Source organism: Xenopus laevis, chromosome 9_10S (assembly GCF_017654675.1).
Source record: "Xenopus laevis strain J_2021 chromosome 9_10S, Xenopus_laevis_v10.1, whole genome shotgun sequence".
NCBI classification, from domain to species: domain Eukaryota; kingdom Metazoa; phylum Chordata; class Amphibia; order Anura; family Pipidae; genus Xenopus; species Xenopus laevis.
Window position 1 is genome coordinate 83,444,280 of NC_054388.1, and position 27,905 is coordinate 83,472,184.

Here is a 27,905-nt window from a genome sequence, read left to right on the forward strand (position 1 = left end):
CTGCGGGGGTGACCATGCTCTATTTATTGGATTTTATCAAAGCGTCCCAAGCCAGCGCAGAGCAGAAATTGGAGTTTTATACTTGTCACTTCACTTGAACAGAATTCTTAAGGGGTATGTGATGAAATCATGTAACTACGACCCTTAAAACTGTACAGCATTCTAGTGTCTCCCTTTGAAAACTTCTTTCCACAATTTAAACATGACTTTCCTTATTCTGTCACGAACTTCCCTATTTATTTCCGGGGACATTTTATTAGCTGCACAGAGACTATAGTGTTGCAGAGCACGTGTAAATTGTTTTGACAACCCGACGTCAGCCTACTTCGCTGTACTGCAGCGCCACTTCCGGCTTCATCACTCATCCCACAATCCACCGCGGCAGACTTGCTGGCCTCTTTACTCGCGTAGTAGTGGAGGGCTGCGGGATTAACACGCAGTCAACGGGATAGAATTCCGCGTCGATGATGTCGGCCCAGGCCCAAATGAGAGCTATGTTGGACCAGCTGATGGGCACAGCTCGAGACGGTAAGTTTCCCATCAAAACAAGTCTGGGTGGGCCGCATGCCTGCCTTGTCTTTGCAGCTCTCTGTCTGTAACTAGGCCCTGGCCTGTACTGGTGCCTTCATTATCTCCTCAACCCTTTATTGATATAATGCTGGCAGTTTAGCTCTTCTTCTTTTACTCTGGGACTCTAGTAGTTTGTTTATTACGAGGTGTAGCACCTTCTGCTGCTTTCAGATAGTGTAAAGAACGAGTTACAGCTGCTAGTAGCTGCACATGTTTACCAGTAGTGGATTACTTCCCCCTAAAAAAACAAGTCTTGAGGGTGGCGGCAAACAATTTCCAAGTTTCAGACAAACTGTGAAATGAAATCTAAAAAAGTAAAATGCAACATGCAGGATTTCGCTAAAAATGGCTGGTGTATTACTATCACATTTTACATTGGCATTTGTTAAATGCAATGCCTTTAAAGGAGACGTTTTGTGTAAAAAATACAAATGTACCATATCTATCTATCTATATATATATATATATATATCTATATCTATATCTATATCTATATCTATATATATATATATATATATATATACATACACATACATACACACACACTATTTAGATATAGAAGAATTGTGCTTTAAAAAGTAGTGTTTCAGGCTGATTTATTGAATATTTCTGCAAAAACCCTAATAATTCCTCCCTTCTCTTCCACTTCCTGCTCCCTGAAATCCCAGGCTGTGCAGGGGAGCCCCTGGCTCTCAGCTCCCTGCACTGTAGGACAGGAACCAATCAGCAGCTAGCAGGACCTGATAGGGAACTGAAGCCTGTCTGTGCTTGTGATTGGCTGTCTACCTCCTACTGTGCTTCTGGCAGGGACCATTAGGACATGCCCACCCCTCATTTGAAACGCAGACAGGGTCCAGAGAACATCTATAGGGAGCTCCAATAAAGGGATAATATTAATTTTTACCACCATGTAAAAGCAACAGCATATATTACTTATAGTTGCCTGCAAAATTAGGGTTTTTTCCATTTATCCTATAAGTCTCCTTTAAATAAGACAAAATCTCCCAAGTTGAGGAGCTTTATAGAAGCTTTGTGTAGTGTGTGTGTGCAGCACTGTGAGTTATGAAAATAGAAAACAACTTCAGCAATGTCTTGTATGTGGCTTTTTTTAAGCTGTAAATCATTTTGTAAGCCTGATTTCACACAAGGAGTATTCTCTACCTGCAGAGTAAATGCTAATCTGTTTTGTGGGCTTGTCATTTACATCACAGGATCAATTTCAAGGAAATCCATTCTGTGTCAGTGTTGACAGACAAATATTTTCCTTGTGACGTTATCTTGTTATAATTTTTTTTTATAATTTTGAGACAAATTGCTTAAAGGGGAACTCCAGCTTCCAAACCAAAATTTAATAAAGAGGCCCACATAACACAGAAACCCCTAATATACCCATCACAGTTACCTGTTTCTTCAAAAAGTATGAATAAATGCCATGTTCTATGCTGCAATGCTGCTGTTGAACAGTTCTTCTCTATCGGCATCATTTGAAATCCTGGCAGGGAAGGAGGGACTACAAATTGTAACAACTTCTCCACAGCTTACAGACAACATGCAGGAACTGCATAACCCACAATGCATTGCACTATGATGTTCTGTTCCTTATTGAAATCACATGTGCAGGGAATTGTGGGGTTTGGAGGATGCAGGCTAAGGAAAGCTGGCTGTTGATACAAAATAACAATAGTCAGACAGATCAGCAAAGTATTTAGAAAGATCAGCAGAAGAGCAGGGGGCTAAGCATAGGGAACTGGCAGAAACCATTAAAAATATATATATATATATAACAGAAGATCAGCACACTCTGTAGTTTAGTGAAACTGTTCGAAACAGCTCGAAACATGGTGTTAAATAAAAGCACTGTTTTTGCAGCAACCCACTGCGTTTGACTGGAATTCATCACTCCTTTTCCCATATATATATATATATATATATATATATATATATATATATATATATATATATATATATATATATATATATATATATATATATATATATATATATATATATATATATATATATATATATATAGTGGTCTGTGGAGGAGTCGGCACTCGCGTCACTTGGTTCAAAAGTGCCTGGGTGCAGTGTCCAAAATTTTAGAATATCTATCCCACAAAGAAGGTCCGCACTCTAACATCCTTAATAGCTAAAGGACTAACTTTTTGGCCTCTCCGAGGCCTTTCTCAAAGTATAGAAAAGTACTCAGAGAATGCAATAAATACATATGATGGCGGTAAAAGTTAATTGGCTTACATGTCATCATCACGATGCGTCAAGTATTTCGATTTCACATATAAGAAACATATAGTTATCTAAAACAAAACAAAATAAAATGTATGCATTGCTACCATTCAAAGTAACCACATTTATATACAAACACCCCATGTTAAACGAAATACTTTGTTTAAAAACCATACTAAGTAACCATTGTTAATCTTGATAACCACTTCCTGTTTTACACGAGACAGTCATTGACGGTACTGTTTATGTTACAAAGTAATAAAATTGAGTACATTAAATCCCTCATTAATGATAACCACATTTAAATCAATATGACAATGAAGTATGATATATGATATGCGATCCTCTGAACACGGTGAGCCCTGTCGTGGCATACGGACCGGGACACTGTTCTGCCTATATTTGGGGTTTCCCCCATTTGATATCCATTGTCTGTGTTAGACATGTAATGAGAGAGAGAAGACTAAAAATAAAATGCAGTGCACAATCCTTTATAAAAAGGTTTCATTTTCACTAAGATTTCCTGACTAGAGAGACCATTAATAACAGTAACTTGGGTTGGGGGAAAAAACAATACACTTGTCCTTTGAGTTCAACATTTTCTGTCTAAATGAAATTTGCCTAACGCAACAAATCAAAGTCTCTTCTTTTGGCCACAGACCAGAATCGATGTACGATTAGACTTCCCCATCTCCTGACCTGCCACTAACCATTCCGATCAAATAAAGTAGAAAAGAACAGATCAGATCATGTTCTGCCCCTGACAGCAATCGTACGAAAGTTATGTCCGACCAAAGCTAGTGACAGTCTCCCTCTGAAAATCGTACGATCGGCAATACATGCAGAGATATTGCCCATATTACCCGCAGCCGACAGAAATCTTTTAACCTGTCTGATTGGCCAAACGACCGATCTCCTCCGGACGAAAAATGTCGGGACACTCCCCACACGGTCCGAAAACCGTATGAATCCTCGATTCGTAAAATCACATCTTTGCGTCTATGGCCAGCTTAACTCTAAGAGGTCAATCAGACAAGTCTCTGGTTACCCTTCTTTGGTCTTTCTTTAACAATTTGCCATTTGAGCACTAGCATATCCCATCTGAGACCAAATCTGCATGGCATATTCTAGATGGGGTCTTGCCATTGCTTTTTAAAGTGGAAGAATGACCCTCTCCTCTTCCAGCAAATCTATACCCCTTTTACTACAACTCAAAACCATGTTTACCATTAATGAACAAATTGAGTAAATGCATTATGGCTAAGGATTACCTTTGAGACTGTAAATATTATGGTGTTGAAAATTGTGTACTTGGTGGTGAATCTTAGTCTTATGCTTAACATGGTTTACTTTGTCTGTTGAATCCAGTATTTTTGTGTGGGGAAAAAAATGACATTGATATTTATTTCTGGAACTTCAGATTTTCTGTATAAGCCCAACTGAATGTGCTCATTTCAAAAAGGGGGTATATTTTCTCTTTAATAAGACATTTGATTTTGTTTTCACACTAGGTTTGTCTGTCCAGAGAGAGAACAATTTATTTAATATATTACAGGTATGGGATCCATTAGCTTTAAACCCATTATCCAGAAAGCTCCAAATTACGGAAGAGTTACCTCCCATAGACTCCATTTTATCCACAGAATCCTATTTTTAAAATAATTATTTCCTTTTTCTCTATAATAATAAGAGTACTTTGTACTTGGTCCAAACTAAGACATAATTAATGCTTATTGGAACTAAAACCTGGCTATTGGGTTTATTTAATCTTTACATGATTTCCTAGTGGATGTAAGGTATGCAGATCCAAATTACAGAAAGATTCAATATCCAGAAGACCCCAGGCCCCAAGCATTCTGCATAACCGGTCCCATACCTGTATAACCATTTATTTTTCTTGTACAGGTCAAATGCCTGCCCCAAGCAGCCAGGAGGAGCAATTTATATGTCTCCACAGCACTAAATTCTGAGCAGTGACCTCTACAGAAGATTTGGTCAGGGCTCTTTCAGCTGATCTCTGCTGTCAAACTTGACAAGCTAAGAAAGCAGTAGTGGCTGTATCCCTAGTAAAAAAAAAAAAAGGAGCAAGTTAAAATGGTGCTGCATTGCTTTGTTTGCTTTTCTTATGCTGATGCATTTCTTTCTAAAAGGAGAAATGACCTAGGCAAAGACGTACCTAATATATTGCCCCCCCCCACCCACGTAAATTCCCAGTGAAACCATACTTTTATGTTCTTCAATAATATTATATTAACAGACAAAACCATCCTCTTATTCAGTGTCATAATTGCAAATGACTGGGCCTCCCTGAAAAAAATCTTCCGGTGGGCCTGATGCAAACCCTTTCTCAACCACAAATATACACTGCCCCCCAGCCCTTGTCGGCTGCCTGCCAGTTGCTTATTTGCAGTGAACTTAAGTGGACTGGTGAAGGGAACTATACTACAACATGGCTCCTCTGGGCCCTCCTGTGGTGGCTGTACTGTAGTTACATCATTGCATTATTCTTTATGTGAAATACTTGACTTATAGTACTCTGGGAAGAGCCGTACTGTATTTTGTACTGATCTTGCTGTAAAAATAATGGAAACTCTAAAAAGACAAAGTGACAGCTGGTCCTGTATCAGTTATCAGTTATCTGATGTCAGTATTACTGTCCTGTTTGAAAAATCTCAAAGAACTTTACAAATGAGAAGAATCAAATCTGTTAAAAATACACCTACTTTTATACTTGTTTGGTGCAGTTATAATCTTGTGGGCAGCTGTACTTTGCCCAGTGGCAGGAGCCATCATTACCCCCTCTTATGGTCCTTGCTTTCCTTGTGCTTACCTTATGTAGTGTTCCAGCCTAAAATTGCTGCTGATGGTGTCCAGCATTCCAGTGTATGAGGTTGTCATAATAAAATTAGTGGGGTTATGTTTCAGAATCAGAAAATATCTCATTATTTTCTGAAATATACTCCAACCAAATCCACTCTGGTTATTTCCCCTTGTTTAACAATACATTTTCCCTGAAAAATTCCAGTGCGGGGAAAAAATCTTGAAAATTGTCCGAAAATTCAAATCTTTTTGAATTTTTCGGATTTTCCACTTGAAAACTACAAAATCTTTGGATTGTTGCACGAAACCCAGCGCAGATCAGGATATCTTTGGAACTTCTCCCATTGACTTATATACAACCTTGGCAGGTCTGAGATGCCTGATTTTTTTTGGATTCTGACTTGTGCATCCTTGGGGTATAATAAAAAAATTTTTTGATACACTAAAAATTCGGATTTTATAGTAAAACAAAAAAAAAAACCTTGAGTTTTTGGTATTCAGGCTTTAATAAATAATCTCCTTAGTTTGGCTCAAGTCTGTTTTGGCTATTGACACTGTGACATGCAAGTAACTATTCATACAATGAATAGCATCAATACGTGCACAGCTTGGCAGCCATTTTAGCATGCTGAGTTTGTTGTAATAGTTTAAAGCATGTAATATATCTTGCAACGAGCTCTTGCAAAATAACATTCAGTATAAGGAATCTACTAGTAATGCATAAGTCACAGAATTAATAACCGTCAATCACATTAGCCTGCTAACTCCTATGTTTTTCTCAACCAGAGCTTGCTGGTGCCATCACCATGGTGAAGGGTTTTTTGTAAATGATGCAGGGATTGAGTAAAGTTTCAGGTCTAGCAATACCAATCTTTGACATGGGCAAAAATCACACAGTTATATGAGCTGCTATTTAGGATTGTCTGCTTTATTCTAAAATAGTGTATAGTGCCCATGTCACATATTTGCTGTATTTTATGGCACTGTGCAGAAACTAGTTGTCGGTAAATAGCTATAGATCCCCCCCATGATCTAACATCTATATTAGTACATCCTCTGAGATGCTAAATATTGCCTAAACCTGAACTTAGCCCTTGACCCTAGCATGCAAGTTCTATCTATCCTTGTAGTTCAGGAAGAATCTTAACAGTCTTTGTAGCAGCAGAAACACAGACAAACTGGATTTTGTCATGACTGTGTGTCTTAAATTGCTCTCTTATAAGTACTTTTTGTAATAATTTGGTGGCTGACACGTGGTATATTCAGGTTGTGTTTATTTGTGCTTTTTGTAATTGTCCGTGTATAGCTTTTAAACTGCTTCCCATAATACTATTTCATACAAACTAAACAATTGTGGCTCCTCTATTTTATTTGTTAAGGTTCAATGTATCATTGCCAGCCTACATCTGCACGGGAGTTGCAGAAAAGCCTCTTTCATCGAGCCGTGAGTCACAAATTTTAAAGATGTTCTAACTTACACATGTTTATTTTCACGAATAATTGTACAACATACCTGAAAAATGAAGTTCCAAAAATGATGTATATATTTCTCTTTAGTTACTTTATTATTCATCAGTTAATTAGTTATATCTTAGACGGGTATCAAAGATATACCCATAAATATTTCAACCAGTAGCATAATATACAGCCAAAAGGGCATGCTAAATAAGGCAGACTGGTATATTTGGTTTCATGGATACGTGAAATAGCAGTTTGGTTTTTTTTTTTGTTTAGTTATTAAAACCGATGTATAATAAAATAAATATTCCAACTCTGCAGAGACCCACACACTGAGACCCCCCCCACAAGTGCACACACATGCGCACACACTCCGAGACCCACACTAGCCCACACACTCCGAGATCCACACACGCGCACACTGACAAACCTATATTTCCTTACCTATAAAACACTTGTAAGTTTTATGCTGAATATACAAGGTTTAAAATATGCAATGTGGAGCCTGAGAGAAAGTGATTATATTATAATTTTTTCTTTTTTTCTTTCCATAAGCTTTCACGTAGTTGTTAAAGTTGGAAAAAGACTTTATCCACCTTATAAGAATGTGTCGGTATCAATCATATTTGTGTTGTTTTTTTATGTTGTATGAAGGCAAACAAAATATAATTAGTGTGTTGTAATCAGATATTGCCCTGACCAGGCTATGATGAGTATTATGGGCCATCTTGTGCACAGTGGCCATTCATAGTTTTACAGACAATTTGTCCCACTTATAAACCTATAGAAGAGGCATATGATAGATAATATGATAGGCCATGTGTCCTTTTGTCATTATAGGTGTCCTGTTATTTATCCCCTGAACACTTTCATAGCCAGTATGTAGTTAAATGATAATACTGTAGGCCTCTGTTATAAACACCTTAAGTATTGCTTTTTATGCATAACTTGCGACTTGCTGAAAAAATGTCATCCGCATGCCAAATAATATAACCTTTGACCCGTTCACATTAACCATACAACTTTTGCTAGACATATATAGCCATTTCAGTCTAGATTGTTGAATATGCCTTCTTATTGATGAGAAGCCGCTGACATTATAGGCTCTGGGCAGACAGAGCTTTGGCTCTGCTTAATAATGCTTACTATTATTGAGCTACTTTCTAGCTCCACTAATAATTATGTTCTCTGACCGATCATTACTGTTTACCTAATTGACTAGATGATTACAACACACTTTCCTTAACTGTATTGAAAAGAACATGTAGTAATGGAGGAGTTGTGTGGAGGTGTGAATATTTTTGCCAACTTAAATTGGTTGTTAAGCTTCCAAACACTTTTTTTTCAGTTGTTCCCCAGAAATAAAAACTTTTTTAAATACTTTCCATTTTTTTAAGTTGAATGTTCGAGTCTCTGGTGTTTGTCTCGCTGCTCAGTAATTCAGGTGCAGACTCTGAACTGTTATAATTTGCAACATTTAGTTGATACATTTCTCAGCAGCCTCTCTGCAACTATTATATCAATTTTAACAGCTGCCTGTAATGAAACTCATGGTAGAGTCCTGCAGCGGGTCGGGTACCCGCGGGTTACCCGCAAAAACCTGCAGTACCCTGCGGGTTGCATGTAGAAGTTCCAGGTGCGGGTATAGACGTGGGTCAGCGGTTCTGGGGTCTGGCCGCGGGTCTTCTCAATATCGATATCTACTCCTTTTTTCTGGTCACGTCTACTTCTGATGACGTCACTTCCAGTTTAAGATGACAGCACTTCCTGCTTTACTCCTTTTGTTTCTGATCATGTCTACTTTCAATGATGTCACTTCCGGTTTACAATGACACTTCCTGATTCTTGATGGTCAGCGGGTCTCGGTTGCGGATAAGGTACTTGCGGGTTGGGTAGCGGGTCCAAGCGGGTAAGAACGCGGGTCCGGGTTGCCGGTTCGGGTCTCAAAAAATGGACCCGCGTAGGACTCTAACTCAGGTATTCTGCTCAGCAGGGACAAAGATAAGAAATGTATCAAATAAATGTATCCATTTAGAACATTTTAAAGGGTCGACGACCCCCCTCCCAGAGCTGCTTTAGAAGGTGAAAAATGACACTTTACAATTCAGTATTAGAAACATAGAAAATAGAATGAAATTGGAAAAAGTCATTATTTCTGGTGGTGTATCTGAAAACTAGTTGTTTGAAGACGAACAACCCCTTTAAGAACACTGCTTGTTGATGAAGGTATACAGTATAGATAATACAGATACATACACTCACTACTACGTTTGGGGGTGACTGTAGGCAATAAAAAAAATTGCATTTATCCAGATGTTTTTTCTGTCATTTCATTATTACATTTTAGTTCTTCCATTATATGTCAATAACTGTATGTATGAAATTATTAAATTTTGTATGCGTTAATAAAGGTTAAGAGTTTGTAAAACTTCAGCCAGCTATATTTCCATTTAATTATTATTTTAAAAAGTTCCAATTTATTTTAGAAAGCTGTTTCCACTAAAAGGGTTGTTACTTGTGAGTCCCTTTTTTACTTACATATACCCTGGTAATACTCTTTCATGTAAGCAAACTGAAGATATTAAAAAGTAACTATGCATAACTCTTTTACACATGATTTGTATATCCGTGTAGTCCTATAATATGCATTTATTAGATGTGTCCCTCAGAGTGTTTTTGGTAACCCTACCCTAAGCAGTCAATGTTTGTCTCTTCATATAAGCACAAGCACCCAAAAAAGTTGATTCAACCTGTAAATTATAAATTTATTGAGAATTTAAGTATTGCAGATAAATCAGTTTATTCTGAATGCCACATGACTTAAAAAAAAAATCCTTAGCGCACATTGGCAACCTATCCCGTTTGGGTAAATGAGAAATGCCAGCAGGAACAGAACAGTTCTTTGATAGTCAGTGTTCTGCATGTTATACAAGATGAGCCCAGTGATCTGAAAAATAAACCATATACATTTTTATGGTTTTAACCAGATAAGAACATTGTCATAATTGTTTAGAAGCTGCACAGTTACATCTGTACCTTAAAGGGGTTGTTCATCTTTAACGTTAAGTATGGTGTAGAGATTAATATTCTATAAAAATTTGCAGTTGGTCGTCATTTCTTTAGCTATTTCTTCAGCAGTTCTCCAAGTTGGATTTCAGTAACTATCTGGTTGCTAGGGTCCATATTACCCTAGCAACCATTCAGTAGTTTGAATTAGAGACTGGAATATGAAAAGCAAAAGGCCTAAATATAAAGATAAGTAATAAAAAGTAACCATAGAGGTGATCCCCTATTTAAAGTAGAAGGAAAGTCATCTTGCACTTTGGGGACCCCCAAGTGATTGAATTGACTTACCTGAAACCTGTGCTCCTATCAGCAGAAAACTGCACAGGCCCGGCTTGTTCTTTCTTCAAATTTCCCAGGGCAGACAAATGCAAGCAGAACGAAATAGCCGACTTTTTAGTTAAAATTTGGCTTTTCATTCTACTGCGCTTGTGCAGTCGCACGAAGAAAGATGATTACTCTTGGTTTTGTAGTCTAACTGTGTAAAGTTTGGTTGAGCAGTGCAGCAGGGTTTACTACCCCTTTAAAGGGAAACTATTGTGAAAATGAAAAATTTAATATAAGCTTCAGCATACTGAAATAAGAAACTTTCATCTTCACTATCCCTCTTGGCATCTATTTATATTCATTTGCTCTTCAAGCAGCAGTTGGGTGTCCGATAATTATTGACAGTTTTAATTCATCTGCTAGGAAAGGAAGCCCCCCTATAAGATATATTGGATCTAACTGTCTAGAAATATCTGACCCCTACCTGCTGCATGAAGCGAGAATGACGGGTGACAGATGCTGAGAGAGGAATAATGAATATAAACTTGATTATTTCAGAAACAATGCAGAATTTTTAATTGATTGTATTTAGAAAGTTTCCTATTTCAGTATGATGAAGCTCATATTAAATTTTCATTTTTTGCGATAGTTCCCCTTTAAGTTCTTTGTGGAGAGAGGCAGAGTAGAAAGGCAAGCAATTCAAACACCATAAAAAAGAAGCACTATTTGCCTTCTACCTGTAAAATACTAAAATTCATTTAAAAGGCAACTTCTCCTTTATATAACCCCCAACAGCCTGCTATTAACAGTTGTGTATCTGGAACTCCATCTAACTATTGCAATACTTTTAACTTTTGTCACTTTTTAATGTAACAATGATTGCTAACAATTATTACAGCCAGCAGAAGCATGGCACATAGTGAACTAAATACTGTAAATGGGTTTTATGAACATGTTTCATTCAGCAAGTACATCTTGTTATATCTGCATTTCAGGGGATGAAACACGGCAGAGGGTAAAGTTTACAGATGATCGAGTGTGCAAAAGTCATCTCTTGGACTGCTGCCCTCATGATATTCTTGCTGGAACGGTAAGTCTCATTTTATTATATCTCTCATTTACAGGGCAATAGCACATAGATGTAATAGCATCATGGGTGGGCAACAAAATACCTGCAGGTTGCACTGGTCAAGCAATTTTTTTATTCATAGTAGCAAAACAAGCACACTTTGTTTTTGACCTTACCATCTGTTAAAAAGGCAAAGGGAAGGCTGAACAAATGGGGGGGGAGGTACCCCATTGCCAATTTGAACTGAGATGGAAACTAAAGGCAACACAGTCTTTAACAGTATTTTTCCATATACCCCGTGGAATGCAGACGTTTCATTAGCATAAAGCAGTTAAAATCTTTGACATTCGACTCCCACAGTGCATGTTTTGCTAAACAGAGTGACTATGGCAATGTCCCAATATCTCAGTACAGCTTATAATTAATTTTCTTTTTTTCTGGTGACATTCATTACTCACAGAGCCTAAATGTTCCTCCTTAATCCATGTCTGCTTGTTTCATGTTTGTATCACTTTCTGGGCACCCCCAAGTCACCAAAGCTTCCCTTTGCTCTTTAAATGGGGTTGTACACCTTCAAACACCTTTTTTTTCAGTTTGGTTGTTTTAATATTGTTCACCAGACGTTTTTCAGTTACTTTATATGTATTATTTTTTACTGTTTTTCCAAAATGTAAGTTTAAAGTTCCTGTTTCAGTCTGGCAGCTCAGTGGTCCAGGTGCAGATTTTTAACTATAATTTCTGAATTAGGCGATACATTTTTCAGCAGCATCTGTGGAATATTAGCGACTAAATTCTGGGATTCTGCTCAGTAAGGACAAATGAAAAAAATGTATCAATTTAGAACAGTGACCACCCCATCAGAGTTGTATTAAAAAGATATAAGGTGAAAAAAGGAAACTTCAACATAAGAACAGTCACAAATAGAATTGAAAACAATCTATTACTGGTGAACTGTTTTAAACCAAATGAACTGAAAAAAGCAATGGAAGTGTTCTATGGTGCATTTTTGCAATTTCTTTTCTTCAAATTTAAAAAAAAAACCTTTTAAATACTGCTGTTGTCCAGTTTCTCCTGCTGTGGTACATATTGCATTTAGGGCAGTCTAGTTTTTTAATACCTTTAGTAGATGGTCTAGTAGTTAGAGTAAGGAAGAAGCAACATCCTAGAGCTCAGTATTGTGTTTGTCTGACCCTCTCCCACACCACTACCATGTATTTATTTTTTTCATCCCATGTTCAGTATGCATTGACCAGGTCTCCTTAAGGATGGACAGATCTTGCTTTCAATATATTATTTTACAAAAAACATAAATCATTGCAATTGTTAACAGTGAAACCTTAAAGGGAGGGTCATGAATTTTATGATTTCTAATTTACACTGTTTACACTGCAAATGATTCACTATACAATATTACATTTCCTTCCGGAACCAGCAAGTGTATCTTTTTAGTTGTAATATTGGTGTGTAGGCAGCCATCTCAGGTCATTTTGCCTGGTCATGTGCTTTCAGAAAGAGCCAGCACTTACCTTCCCATTGTTCTATTATTAGGCTGCTGGGGGGAAAGGGAGGGGGTGATATCACTCCAATAGCACAAGTCACATGACTGGGCAACTGACAAAATGTCTAGCCCCATGTCAGATTTCAAAATTAAAGATACAAAAATCTGTTTGCTCTTTTAAGAAACCGAATTTTACCTACGAAAACTGGGAAAACTTATTGACTCTAGTATAAGCCTAGACACAACTACAGCCCTGTCTCACAGCAGCGCACATTCTGCCAAAGCGACCCCACCAGCGATCAACCGGACTTCTTTGCAAAGTTGATTGTGACAGAGAATTGCCAAACGGATTACTGTGTGCATTGTCCCACTGTCCCACTACCATGTGCAGAGGGTGCTGTGTGATATTGCCATCACTGTTAATCTTTCGTATAACCAACAGAGGGCGCTGTGTGATATTGCAGTCACTGTAATTCTTTCATATAACCAACAGAGGGCGCTGTGTGATATTGCAGTCACTGTTAATCTTTCATATAACCAACAGAGGGCACTGTGTGATATTGCAGTCACTGTTATTCTTCCATATAACCAACAGATGGCGCTGTGTGATATTGCAGTCACTGTTATTCTTTCATATAACCAACAGAGGGTGCTGTGTGATATTGCAGTCACTGTTATTCTTTAATATAACCAACAGAGGGCGCTGTGTGATATTGCAGTCACTGTTAATCTTTCATATAACCAACAGAGGGTGCACTGTTATTCTTTCATACAACCAACAGATGGCGCTGTGTGATATTGCAGTCACTGTTATTCATTCATATAACCAGCAGAGGGCGCACTGTTATTCTTTCATATAACCAACAGAGGGCGCACTGTTATTCTTTCATATAACCAACAGAGGGCATTGTGGGATATTGCAGTCTCTCCCCAAGTGTACTGTTGGTATAGGAATGATTAAAAGTGAATGCAATCTCAGCTACTCGGGTCGGGTACCGCTGACCCGAGTATAAGCCGAGGTAGACTTTTTCAGCACATTTTGGATGCTGAAAAACTCGGCTTATACTCTGGTATATACGGTAAGCAATTTTTATGTTATGGTTAAATATAAGGATTCTAAAACAAATCTCTCTCTTTTTTTTTTTTTTTTCTTGAACAGCGCATGGATCTGGGAGAATGTACAAAGATTCATGATTTGGCACTACGAGCAGATTATGAAATTGACAGGAAGGAGAGAGACCTGTTCTTTGAGCTTGATGTAAGTGTGCTATTTGCTGTTCTACTTAAAAACATGATGTTTCATTCAGTGAATTAAGTAATTACATTCAGTTTATATGCCAGAGACTGGAATATGAATTGGAAGATGAGCAATACAAAGTAGTAAAAGTATGGGATCAGTTGTCCAGGAACCCATTATCCAGAAAGCTCAGAATTATGGGAACGTCGTCTCCCATGGACTCCTTTATAATCAAATAACTCAAATGTTTTAAAATGATTTCCTTTTTCTCTTTGATAATAAAACGATACATGGTACTTGATCCTAACAAGATATAATTAATCCTTATTGGAGGCAAAACAATGCTATTGGATTTATTTAATATTTAAATTATGTTTAAATTGACTTACGGTATTGAGATCCAAATTACAGAAAGATCCCTTATCTGGGAAACCCCAGGACCCAAGCATTCTGGATTACAGGACCCATACCTGTATTCACAGTACATTTGTACCTTACAGATCTCTTGTTTTTTTAGATGTGGTCAGCCAAAAGAAAAAGGCAAACAATAAAAAAACTATAAAAAAGAAAAAATGAAAGCAATTTGAAAGTTTGCTCGGAAACCATTCTAGAAAAAACGTAGGGGCCAATTTATCTAGGGTCAGATTTTAGAGGTTTTTGAAACCACGACTAAACTCACAAACTCTAAAACTATGAATGCAGTGATATTTATTAAAAATTTTAATAAAAAAAAGTATGAATGAAAATTTAAGCTGAACAATGCTCTAAAAAATATGAAAACCTCTAAAAATCCTAGGTTTTCTGACAATTCATAGTGGGAAGAAAAACCTCTAAAACAGTACTGCTGAGTTTTTTGTGTTTTTTACACTAAATAGTGCCGTTTTACCTTGAGCCACCATTTTGTGATGGTTTGTGTGCTCCCTTAGATAACACCTGCCTGAAAATAATGTTGCTCTAACTGTAACAAATATAGATAGAAAAGACATAGCCCCTTCAATTAATTGGCTGGTGTAATCTAGCATGTCTGTGCACCCTTGGGTTGTTTGTGTGCCCTGTAAATCATACAATGCCATTCATTTTTAAAATGGCAGTTTTCTATTTGAGATTATCCAATGGCATATACCACTATAGAACAACATATTTTTAAAAAATGGTTTATTTATATTAAACTGTTTTTGATGCAGTATTTTTTTAAAGCCTTATGTTCAAAGGTATATGCTACTTAGCAGATAACTAAATTGTGTAGATTACAAAGAGTTTAGTATTTTATTATATAAAATAGGACATTTGTTGCCAATAAATAATTTATTTGTAGGTTCTAGGTCAACAGATTTGACCTAGAACCTACTTTAAGGGGGTTATTTATTAAAGTCTGATTGATTTATTTGCTGTTTTTCGTAGAAAATAAAAAACTTACATTTTTCGAGATTTATTAAACCCTGATGATGTTAAAAATGTCACATTGACATTTTAATATCCTGATCTGCACTGGATTTTTTTTAAGTAATCAGAAGATTTCGTGGTTTGGGCATCAAGTGTGAAAGTCACAGTTTTTGGCGACATCCGAAAAACAATTTTTGTAGAGGTTTTTTTTTTTTCTCGCACAAGAAATTTTTATGAAAATGAATTGATAAATAAGGGGGGAAGTCCATGTGGATTTGGTTGGAGTGTTATTTAGAAAATAGTGAGAAAATTTCAGATTTTGATAACCCCCTTAAATGTAGAAAGCAAAAGCTTTCAATGTTTCATGTTACTTGTCCTTTAATAAAGGGGGTTATACATTTTTGTCCCTAAAATATAAGCTGTAATGAATTGTTAAAGCAAGAAGGCTCAGTACTATGTGGCACTTTATCATTCCTTCTTTTCCTGTTGTGTTAAAGCTACCAGTAGTTCTAACCCCTAACAATTGGTGACATTTAGCTGGGCTTTCTATACCTGTATTTACTCAGTCAACATCAGAAATTAGTTTTTGCGACAGCCTTGAAGTATCACCAAAGGGTACATTTGTATAGTATTGTGGAGCTATACTGAAATCTACATACGTGGATTCTGCAATCAGCTAATGCAAATGTTAAAAAAAAAAGTTCAAAACTCATTGTAACTTGCAGCTTTGTATTTTAGGCAATGGATCATCTTGAGTCATTTATTGCAGAGTGTGACAGAAGAACAGAACTTGCTAAGAAACGTTTGGCAGAGACCCAGGAGGAAATTAGTGCAGAAGTATCTGTAAAGGTATATATTATATGAGAAACTAAGGAGCGCTAAAGTTGAAATTACTAGTTGGGGGGCGAAATGATAGCAGGTGCTCCTGTTAGCAGAAAATTGCACCGGCCCAGGCTATTTCCTCCGCTTTAGCAAATGGGAGCACTAGCCCAGGGTATCATGTAAGCAATTATGATAACTAGTGGGGGTGGCTAACATCTTGGCGCCCCCCCCCCAGTGATTTTAAAGGGATACTGTCAGTAACGGAACTATGAGGCGCGCGGCCCAGGTGCAGGCTATGCATTCGGGACCCCCCCCCCCCTCGGAAGCAGAGATCGCTGCAGATTTGCTATCATGTGATCCGTTGGCAGGCCCAGAGGGGGTGTGGGCCCTGGTGCATTCGCACCCCCTGCATCCTCCAGTAGTTCCGACACTGGATACTGTCATGGGAAAGCATGCATCAGTTAATAGTGCTGCTCAAGCACACTTCTGCACTGAAATATGCTTTTCAAAAGAGCAAATAGATTTTTTTTATATTTAATTTTGAAATCTGACATGGAGCTAGACATATCGTAAATTTCCCAGGTGCCCCCTGGTGGTATGAATTGTGCTCTGATAAACTTCAGTCACTCTTTACTGCTGCACTGCAAGTTGGAGTGATATCAACGACCTACCTTTCCAACGCTTCCCCCCCATCAGCCCATCAGCAGAACAATGGGAAGGTAACCAGATAACAGCTCCCTGGTAGATAAGAACAGCACTCAATAGTAAAAATCCATGTCTCACTGTGACTCCTTCAGTTACATTGAGTAGGGGAAACAATAGCCTGTCAGAAAGCAGTTCCATCCTAATGTTCTGGTTCTTTCTGAATGCACATGACCTGAGATGGCTGCCTACACACTAATATTACAACTAAAAAAATATACTTGTTGGGTTAGGAATTCAATTTTATATGGTATAGTGAATTATTTGCAGTGTAATTTAGAAATACAAACTACTCCATATAAGTCATTACAGAATCCCTTTAACTTTAGTTCTCTTTTAAATGTTTTAACTCTGATACGGTGAAACCTCAGTTTTACATTCCCCTATTCAAGTTTTCCCTCATTTTACATTTCCATGGTTTTATATTTTCCTGGAATTTCAAGTCCCTTGAAAAACATATGAGTTTTACTGTATTTTTTCTGTTATGTTCCTGATGCTTATTTTTACACCACTTACTTTTATAGTGAATGGTTAATATATGTGTATAGATTTTAATTTTATTTTCTACAATTAACTAAATAATTTTTTTTTGCATTATAGGCAGAAAAGGTTCATGAACTGAATGAAGAAATAGGAAAACTTCTTGCAAAGGCTGAACAGCTGGGAGCTGAAGGGAATGTAGATGAAGCTCAAAAAATCCTTATGGAGATGGAAAAAGTGAAAGGCAGAAAAAGAGAAGCAGAGGTTATTCAGTTGGTTTTGTCTGCAGATATGGAGAGCTTGCTCTAAAGTTTATTTTTTTGTTTAAAAGCAAAATGTTTGTTTTCAGGACATGTACAGGAACTATTTTTTGGAATGCTTGGGACCTAGGGTTTATCAGATAAGCTTTTTCTTTCTGTAATTGGAATTACTGTACACTGTCTACTAAAAAAAAAGTTAAAATTAAAAAAAAACCTAATAGGATTCATTTGACATCATATAGATTTATGCTAGTTTAGTTGATATGGCATGATTATAGATTAGTTAGTATAGTTACCATCAAGTAGAAGTTTGTTTATAAAGAAAACTGAAATCATTGCTAAAAATATATTCATTATTTTCTTAAAAATGAACTCTGTCCAATATGGGATTTCTAGATAACAAGTTTTCATTTAATGGATCCTATACATGTCCTTATCCTTTGATAATAATAAGCTAGCATCACTACACACTGAAGCTTTGAACAGTTGTTTTCAGGTGATATTTGTATGAAGCCATTTAGTATTAAGCCACCTGCAGCAAAAACCGGTCACTGCAAAGATGGCAGAACAGGGTTTGTTTTACAGTCAGAATCCTCCGTTTGTAAGCTTCATTCTGTTGCCAGTGACTCCCTTATTGTTATGGCATGCAAAGGGTTGCATATATTTCTACTGTGTGACTTTCCTATCCCCAGTCCTTCGTGGACCATTTATCGATCTGGGTACTCAACTGTTACATAGTTACATAGTTACATAGTTAAATTGGGTTGAAAAAAGACAAAGTCCATCAAGTCCAACCCCTCCAAATGAAAACCCAGCATCCATACACACACCCCTCCCTACTTTTAATTAAAATTCTATATACCCATACCTATATTAACTATAGAGTTTAGTATCACAATAGCCTTTAATATTATGTCTGTCCAAAAAATCATCCAAGCCATTCTTAAAGGCATTAACTGAATCAGCCATCACAACATCACCCGGCAGTGCATTCCACAACCTCACATATGTTACTTTAGTATTTCTTGCCCTACTGTACCCAGGACTCCATCATTCTTTTTACACTTTCCGGGCAGGCCTCTTGGCCATGGTCTCATCCTATTAACGATTAGGACTAATGATTTATTAGTTGCAAACCATGCTGCCCTTCAGTATTTCATATTGCTAAATTGCACAGTCTAAATGCAGCTCTTTAGTGTCCTCTAGATCATTGGTAAGAACTGGATGCTTTTCATTCCTAGTACTTATTACAAAAGGCCAGAGACTCATATCTTTCTTCCTAGCTGGCCTCAAGAAGCTGCTACATCTTTCAAATTATTGATCCCTTTCTCTTCTGTCTCTAAGAGTTCAGATTGTTTTGTATTATTATTGTTGTCTGAAGGCCTTCTGGCTATGGGTAATGGTTAAGTGGATAGGGAGCTAAATGTAAGTTAAAGATCAAGTTACATTTGTCCTAGTGGTGGATGCTATATCATATAACAAAGGTTTGTAAACAAAGTGCTTATTCTGGTAGTAGTCAGCAAAACTGTATAAGGAAATATACAATGATAATGTACTGGAATTTGTTTATTTTTAAACCTAACCCGACCAAATATGGCAAATTGAGCCATGTTCAAATGAAACACTGCTTGATTTAAGGAAGTACCTATAGGCCCATTGGCCTCTGTGCAAAATGATTGGCAACCAGCTAAGCACAATTCCTCCGGCATAAATTGGTGTACAATGTCCTGCTACTGGCAGGATTGTGATCCTGAAAGATTGGTATGGGTTTCATTGCTTTCTTTAAAACCCTGTAACAAGGTTCTAAATTAACAGCAACATTGTTAATATCATGGCACATTAAATTACATCATATGGAATAACAGAGGTTTAATCTGTGTAGAGATGATGGTATATTGACAAAAAAATAAATCATCAACAAATGTTTTTTGTACTTGCAGGATGAGTACCGTAACTCAATGCCAGCATCAAGTTTCCAGCAGCAGAAATTACGTGTGTGTGAAGTCTGCTCTGCCTACCTTGGCCTCCATGACAATGACCGTCGTCTTGCTGATCATTTTGGGGGCAAATTGCATTTAGGATTTATCCTGATTCGTGAAAAACTGGAATTGTTGAGGGTAAGTACCAACAACCGTATGCATTTAGTACATTGCAAACGGAGTTGTTGGCCTTTAGATTTTATCTGACCCACAAAATCTTGTCACGCAACAGCATGAGATTTTGTAGAATCCTACAAAATTTGATCCTTATATCTGTAATGCTGGATCCGATAAATTCAGATGTGTTTTGTTCATGCATCTTCATCCAGTATTCAACTTATTTCAATGAGAAGTCTGTCAGACTGGATCGTATTTTATCTTGTTGGATGACGAGACAGCAAGCAGCGTTCACATCCAACAGTTGTCAAGTCAAATAGAAACATTTCCATGTAGTTTACACATCAGATTTGGGCATCTGTCCCATTTCACTTTGACCCATGCTATTACATCCGACTTGTAGGGTGTGTTCTGTCGATCTGACACCATCCTACAAAATCTCTTGTGTAGTTTATCTCTTAAAGGGGTTGTTCATCTTGGAGTTAACTTTTAGTATGATGTAGAGATTGATATTCTGAGACAATTTGTAATTGGTTTTCTTTTTTTTTTATTTAAGGTTTTTGAGTTTAGCTTTTTATTCAGGAGCTCTTCAGTTTTCATTATAACCAATCTGGTAGCTAGGGCCCAAATTACCCTAGCAACCATGCATTGATTTGAATACGAGACTGGAATATAAATAAGAGAGGACCTTGCTAGAAAGATGAGCAATAAAAAGTAGGAGCAATAATTAGTGTGTAGACTTAGGGCAGAGACACGTGCTCAGATTCGGGGAGATTAGTTGCCCAGCGATCACCTCTTCTTTGGGTGACTAATCTCCCCGAGATCGCTGATGGGATGGCACTCGTTTTCTGAAGTCGATCAAAGTTTCCTTGTGATTAGTCGCCCCGAAGAAGTGATTTGTCGCTGGACAACAAATCTCCCCGAATCTGAGCATGTGTCTCTGCCCTTACAGAGCATTTGCTTTATAGATGGGGTCAGCGACGCCCATCTGAAAGCTGGAAAAAGTCAGAAGAAAAAGGCAAACAATTATAAAACTATCAAAAATAAATAATGAAAACAAATGGAAAAGTTTCTTAGAACTGGCCATTATATTACATACTAAAAGTTTACTTAAAGTTGAACCACCCCATTTAAGATGCATCAATAAGACAAACAAGTTTCCATTAAGCACCATGGGGGGAATAATTTCAGCATATTACTAGCTTTTATTAGAAGCTGTTTAAGGTTCATATTGATATATTCATATACTGACATTAAGAAACTACCATAGAACAAAGTCTTCTCTACACTAAACCCAGTTTCATAAGATTTTGTCTAAGCCTATAGACATCTTCCAGGAAACTTGAATTTGAAAACAATTTGATATTGTCCTTTTTTCTGAGTGATTTTCTGGATTTGCAGAAAAAACTCAATTTGAGGTTTCAATAAATAGGCCCTTAATTGTTACACATTACAGATTAAACATAAATAAATAAAACTTTTAAAGGAATTTAAATAATGTGAAAACTGTAAATCCTTTTGAAGAATAATGGACACTGGCATAAAGTTGCTTGTGGGGATAATGTAATCTGAAACCTATCTGAAGTATAATGCATGATAGCTGTTTAGAAGGGAATAAAAATATTCACAAGTTCTTTACCACTTCTTCTTGAAGCCATGGAGAGCCACAGTCTCTTAAGATGGTGCCAGTACTCTTCCTCTGAATAACATAAAGATGTGAATAACAACTCTGTAGCTGGTGAGTACTGGTATATACCTTAAAGGTAGTGGCAAAACAATTATTTATATTTTAGAGTAGGATTACAAATTTTAGAAAATTGTGGACACTGTCCAAAAGAACACTAGAAAGTAAAGCTGACTATCAAAGAAAACTCAAGTTTTCAAGCTAAATACATGTATAAGTATCTAGGAATTGATCAGCTTGGGAGCTAGTGTTTTAAATTAATCCAGTATATTTTCATTTCCCCTACATTGTAATTTTATGTCTCATTAATGAATATAATGCACACATACACATTATAACACTGGGCACTGCACATGAGGTAATTGATCAATTCATAAGGTATTCTTATGCTGCTTCCTTGAAGCAGAAAAGGAGATTATCACTGCACTACTTAGGATATAATATTTTTCCCGATTAATTTTTTAATCTGTTGATTCAAGTTGCCTTTTTCAGATGAAAATATGAAACAGTATATATACTAAATACGTGTGTGTGTGTACGTGTGTGTGTGTACGTGTGTGTGTGTACGTGTGTGTGTGTGTACGTGTGTGTGTACGTGTGTGTGTGTACGTGTGTGTGTGTACGTGTGTGTGTGTGTACGTGTGTGTGTGTGTGTGTGTACGTGTGTGTGTGTGTACGTGTGTGTGTGTGTGTGTGTGTGTGTGTACGTGTGTGTGTGTGTACGTGTGTGTGTGTGTACGTGTGTGTGTACGTGTGTGTGTACGTGTGTGTGTACGTGTGTGTGTACGTGTGTGTACGTGTGTGTGTGTACGTGTGTGTGTGTACGTGTGTGTGTGTACGTGTGTGTGTGTGTGTGTGTGTGTGTGTGTGTGTACGTGTGTACGTGTGTGTGTGTGTACGTGTGTGTGTGTGTGTACGTGTGTGTGTACGTGTGTGTGTACGTGTGTGTGTGTGTGTGTGTACGTGTGTGTGTGTACGTGTGTGTGTGTACGCGTGTACGTGTGTGTGTGTGTTTTTTTTTTTTGTTTTTTTTTTTTTTACAATTGGGGTTACGGTTGCCACATGTCCAGTTCAAAACTGCCCGTCTGGTTTTCCAGATAATGAATTCCACACTGGACTCCCCTTGAATGAAGCAGTGATTGACCAGTTGCGGGTCATTGCATCATGACCCTGCCCCGATGTCATAAGCCTACCCATAATCTGTCACAACCTGACTTCATCTGTCCTGCCCCCCTGCCTGGACTGTGGGAACAAAAAAGTTGGCAACTCTAACTAGGGCCTTTAATAAAAAGTGTTTTTATTGGCTGGTGATCTGGGAGAAGGTGGGGAAGAAGTTACTAGGGCCTTTAATAAAAAGTGTTTTTATTGGCTGGTGATCTGGGAGAAGGTGGGGAAGAAGTTAATTATATTTAAGTGCTTGGGCTACATTTTTCTTGTACTTCTAAGAGACTGTCTTGATCACTGATGTGAAACTTGGTTGTGACAGTCCTCTCCAACTTTTTCCATGTGCTCGGTGGTTTTCATATGCACTGTATGCTCATGAGCTGGGTTATTTTTAAATGATGGCAAACAAGAAGCTAATAGAGCCCATTCAGGGTCTTTTTGCCATAAAATACTTTGGATGGCCATGGGTTAAAATGTGCCTTTCAGTTGCCTAGCCTTGGCCTATATTATAATAAGCTACTGCTGTGGCACACTGGCTGTACAACTGCACAAGCTGAAGTGTAACATTGTGCAGACAATAAGGCTCGATCCAGAGGGCCAGTCTCTGGAAATGTAGAATATACCTGTGTTTTAGACACACATTATACACCTGTGATTGTAAGTTTATCTGAATAAACTTTTTTTTCTTTTATGACATATTTAAAAAATGTGTTTGCAAAAATGTTTGCTAAAAACTGTAATTTCACTGTGCTTTGTTTATGAAGTGATAGCCCCCTGAAGGATGGGTTTCAACTGTGCAGAATTCCAATAGCGTGCCAGATTTGAACACTTAATTCAATCCCACGGTTTCATTCTTCAAAGTAGTATTCAATTTATTATTTACCAACATTATTTTTTGCAAAGCACTGATAACACTAAAGGGCTGAAGTTCCATAAAATAACAGAGATTAAATCCATTGTGCAAAGTACAGGCTTTGTTTTTTATCTAGAGTTTGAGTTACAAAAAAAAAGTGCTATCCAATTTATTCTACAGATTGGGGAAATTGTCTTTTCTAGCCACATGTTCATGGGCTAGATACTGTTGAAATAATGCAATGATAATGCCTGATTGGTGCTCATCCAGCCGCTCTTAGAAACAATTCTCTTCATTGTGCAAAAATTATATTTACATGTTTTGAGCAGTACATTTTTTTTCCCCATTAAAGGGGGTTTCTGGTTCTTTAATTCTTTACCGACGTTTATTTTTTTATCTTCTTATCTAATTAGAGAACGGTTGCAGAAAAGCAGGAGAAACGGAACCAAGATCGATTAAAGAGAAGAGAAGAACGAGAAAGAGATGACCACTTGGGCAGAAGGTTTGTATCATTATTACTTAGACTAATTATCACCATATTACCTTTTTATTTTTTTTCACTCACCTTATATCCATATAACACTTACTGATAAATTATCTTGAGCTTGCTTGTATTTAAACAATGCTTTCTTCTTTTGCTAAACAGATCCAAATCCAAAAGCAAGGATCGTCGAAGGTGAGTATTAAAGAAAAAAACATTTTATATTAATTAAATATTGGATCAGAGCTTTTTTTTTTTTTTTTAAATTCTTCTGTATATAAATATTTGTGAGAACAACCAAGGTCAATCATACCCTAAAACTTAAAAACAGGGGATAGTAAAAGAGGAGGGGCCCCCACTTCATTGTGTTTGGCAACAAAAATGAAGTGCACAAAACATCAGATATCGATCTCAAGTGAATAATAAGTAACAAACGAATAGCAACTCCTATTCTAGATTTGCAGAGTCCTATGAGGTGCAAATATTTTATTTGTGAAACTCAAATTGACTCCTGTGAAATTGACACCCATAGTCGCCCATCCTTTTCTTCTCCTGTAAACCTTATTAATATAATCATAAATATTATAATCATTTAAAAAAAAATACAAAATGTGAAACTTATGCATACCAACCACAGGCCTAAAACTAGAAAATGTAGTTAATCATACTGTCCATTAATTGACCTAAATTTACACAGCATTTACACCATTGCCTTGGGGAAAATATAAAACAAATTTACAGATTGTGGCCCTTTATATAGAAAAAAGTGCAGACCTCTCAATCTTTGGACAACAATAAATAAACATACTCCGTTTCTCTGTGGTATCTACATATATTCTTTATATAATATAAGGAAGTATTCTCACTTCCAGGGAAGTAAAAAATAAGCACAAAGGTTTCTTTCCTATGTATAAAAGTTTTTTAATTGAAGCTCACTAGTTAAGTGAGTAGGGCAGTTTTCTACAGTGTAGTCTGCAGAGATGTAACAACATTGAGAAAATGGCTGTCTGCTCCCTCACCTGACCAGAGATACTGCAGCTCTAACTCTAACAGGAAGAAATGTGGGAGTAAAAGACAGAACAACAATTGGCTCGTGACTTGTATATGTGTTAATGTTGGTTTGTTTGTGAATCGTAGGATCCCAGGAGGTGGCCCTTCGTTCTTAACATTGCAATTTTCTATTTAGGATTACCCAATGGCACATACTACTAAAAAAAGTACATATTTTAAAATAAATAAAGATAAGACCTATGTGCTGTATATTTTCATTATTCAGGGGTATAGTTCTCCTTTAAGAACTTATAGCACCATTCATATAAAATCAATATTTTAATTTTAAGCTCCTCCTAACTTCTTCCAAGAATATCCACAACTATGTGTTAACATCGATTGTTTTAATTTTAATTAAAGGTCACGCTCTAAGGAAAGGAGGAGACGGCGGTCACAATCCTCATCCCATGATAGAAGGAGGTCTCGATCAAGGTCACGGGACCGACATAGGCGCCATCGCAGTCGTTCAGGGAGCCGCAACAGAAGTCATTACCGTAGCTCAAGGGACAGAGGATCAAAGCACAAGTAACGCCTGTTTCTAAGGAGACAATAACAAAATCAGGTATTGTACACACACAATTTCCACCACTGGGTTTGGATGTATATAAACTTGATAAAATGCTGTGATTCTGATGTACAGCATTACGTTTTCATTTAATCTCTGCATAGAACTAAAGCTCTTTATTTCGGTCTTATTTCAACAAAATTTACTTTCTTAGAATAAACTGCTAGCACTGTATAAAATTTAAAAAATGTTTCTTCCCTGAAAAAATCGTTTGATTTTATGAATGAGAGTAAAATATTTTAGAAAACCTTATAACCCTTTTCTTATTGCATGTTGGCACAAATGACTTTCTGCTTTCTCCCAGTGACCACAGTAGATTTTTGGACATTTTTTCTCCTTTATTTAAAGGGATCCTGTCATCGGAAAACATGTTTTTTTCAAAACACATCAGTTAATAGTGCTACTCCAGCAGAATTCTGCACTGAAATCCATTTCTCAAAAGAGCAAACTGATTTTTTTATATTCAGTTTTGAAATCTGACATGCGGCTAGACATTTTGTCAATTTCCCAGCTGCCCCAGTCATGTGACTTGTGCCTGCACTTTAGGAGAGAAATGCTTTCTGGTAGGCTGCTGTTTTTCCTTCTCAATGTAACTGAATGTGTCTCAGTGGGACATGGGTTTTTACTATTGAGTGCTGTTCTTAGATCTACCAGGCAGCTGTTATCTTGTGTTAGGGAGCTGTTCTCTGGTTACCTTCCCATTGTTCTTTTGTTTGGCTGCTGGGGGGAAAAAGGAAGGGAGGTGATATCACTCTAACTTGCAGTAAAGAGTGATTGAAGTTTATCAGAGCACAAGTCACATGACTTGGAGCAGCTGGGAAATTGACAATATGTCTAGCCCCATGTCAGATTTCAAAATTGAATATAAAAAAATCTGTTTGCTCTTGTGAGAATGGATTTCAGTGCAGTATTCTGCTGGAGCAGCACTATTAACTGATTCATTTTGAAAAAACATTTTTCCCCATGACCGTATCCCTTTAAATGTTTTGACCCGCCCCCTCTTTTTTTCCGTTTTTATTTTAAATGACTAAAGCTGGCCATAGATGCAAAGATCTGATTGTACGAATCGAGGATTTGTATGATTTTCGAACCGTGTGTGGAGAGTCCCGACATTTTTCGTCCGGCGGAGATCGGTTGTTTGGTTGATCGGACAGGTTAAAAGATTTCTGTTGGCTGCCGATAATATCTCTGCATGTATTGCCGATCGTACGATATTCAGGGGCAGACTGTCACCAGCTTTAGTCGGACATAACTTTTGTACGATTGCTGTCAGGGGCAGAACATCAGCTGATCTGTTCTTTTCTACTTTATTTGATCGGAATGGTTAGTGGCAGGTCGGGAAATGGGGAAAGTCCAATCGTACGATGATTTGTACGATCAGATCTTTGCGTCTATGGACAGCTTAAGGATTACTTTAAATCACCTTAGCTGCCCCTGTCGTTACATTTTACTGAAAGATCAGTTTGAATTAGGGATTCACCGATTCCCTATTTTGGATTTGACTTAACCCCTAAATCCTGAATCTGCCAAGTTCTCCCACCTCATCTTTTGGAACTTTGTGTCCTCCACATTTATTTATTTAGGAGGCTGAAATATCTGAGAATCTTCTGAAGGCATTATCGCCTGCTGATACTTTGAGATATTAACATTTTACGTGGCCAGTTAGGATTGATTTAAAAGAAACCGATTTTGTCTGTTTGTTTTTTAATATTATGATTCCATTTTAAAAAACTAGAAACTTTTTTCAAATATGTTCCTGTAAATGACATATGGTCTCGTCTGTTTAATTTTAGCAGCATCTAAACTTACAAGAAGCTTTTAGATGAGCAGGGAATACACAAGGACCATTATGAGACTCCCAAGATCCAATGACTTTCCAGATGGCGAAGCTTGAAGTTCTACACATAAGTTTGTGTTGCGGTGTAAATAATTACACAATGTTCTGCAGATAACAAGTTACGGTTTTTACTTCCCGAAAATTCATCTTTTTTTAAACTTACATTTTTATTGTTTGAGCTGTGTTTGCAAAATAGTATGCTGCTTGCCCTACATTTTGAAAGTAGTGAAGTATAAATAAAAGTATTTGATTTGTCCAAAATTGTATCTCTTGCCGCATTATTAAAAAAAAAATATAACCAA

At 37.1% G+C, this 27,905-nt stretch overlaps 1 protein-coding gene across 3 annotated transcripts; it reads left to right on the plus strand.

The window, feature by feature from the left end:
* The first annotated feature begins 268 nt into the window (after positions 1 to 268).
* Positions 269 to 27,905, plus strand: luc7l.S (LUC7-like S homeolog). 3 transcript variants are annotated; one of them, XM_018237504.2, is made up of 11 exons: positions 442 to 528; positions 7,014 to 7,078; positions 11,418 to 11,512; positions 14,149 to 14,247; positions 16,348 to 16,458; positions 17,734 to 17,877; positions 19,814 to 19,990; positions 24,084 to 24,172; positions 24,317 to 24,346; positions 25,562 to 25,763; positions 27,560 to 27,905. In XM_018237504.2, exons 4-10 carry the CDS (start codon positions 14,152 to 14,154, stop codon positions 25,728 to 25,730), a joined length of 816 nt encoding a protein of 271 aa, XP_018092993.1. In that variant the 5' UTR covers positions 442 to 528; positions 7,014 to 7,078; positions 11,418 to 11,512; positions 14,149 to 14,151; the 3' UTR covers positions 25,731 to 25,763; positions 27,560 to 27,905.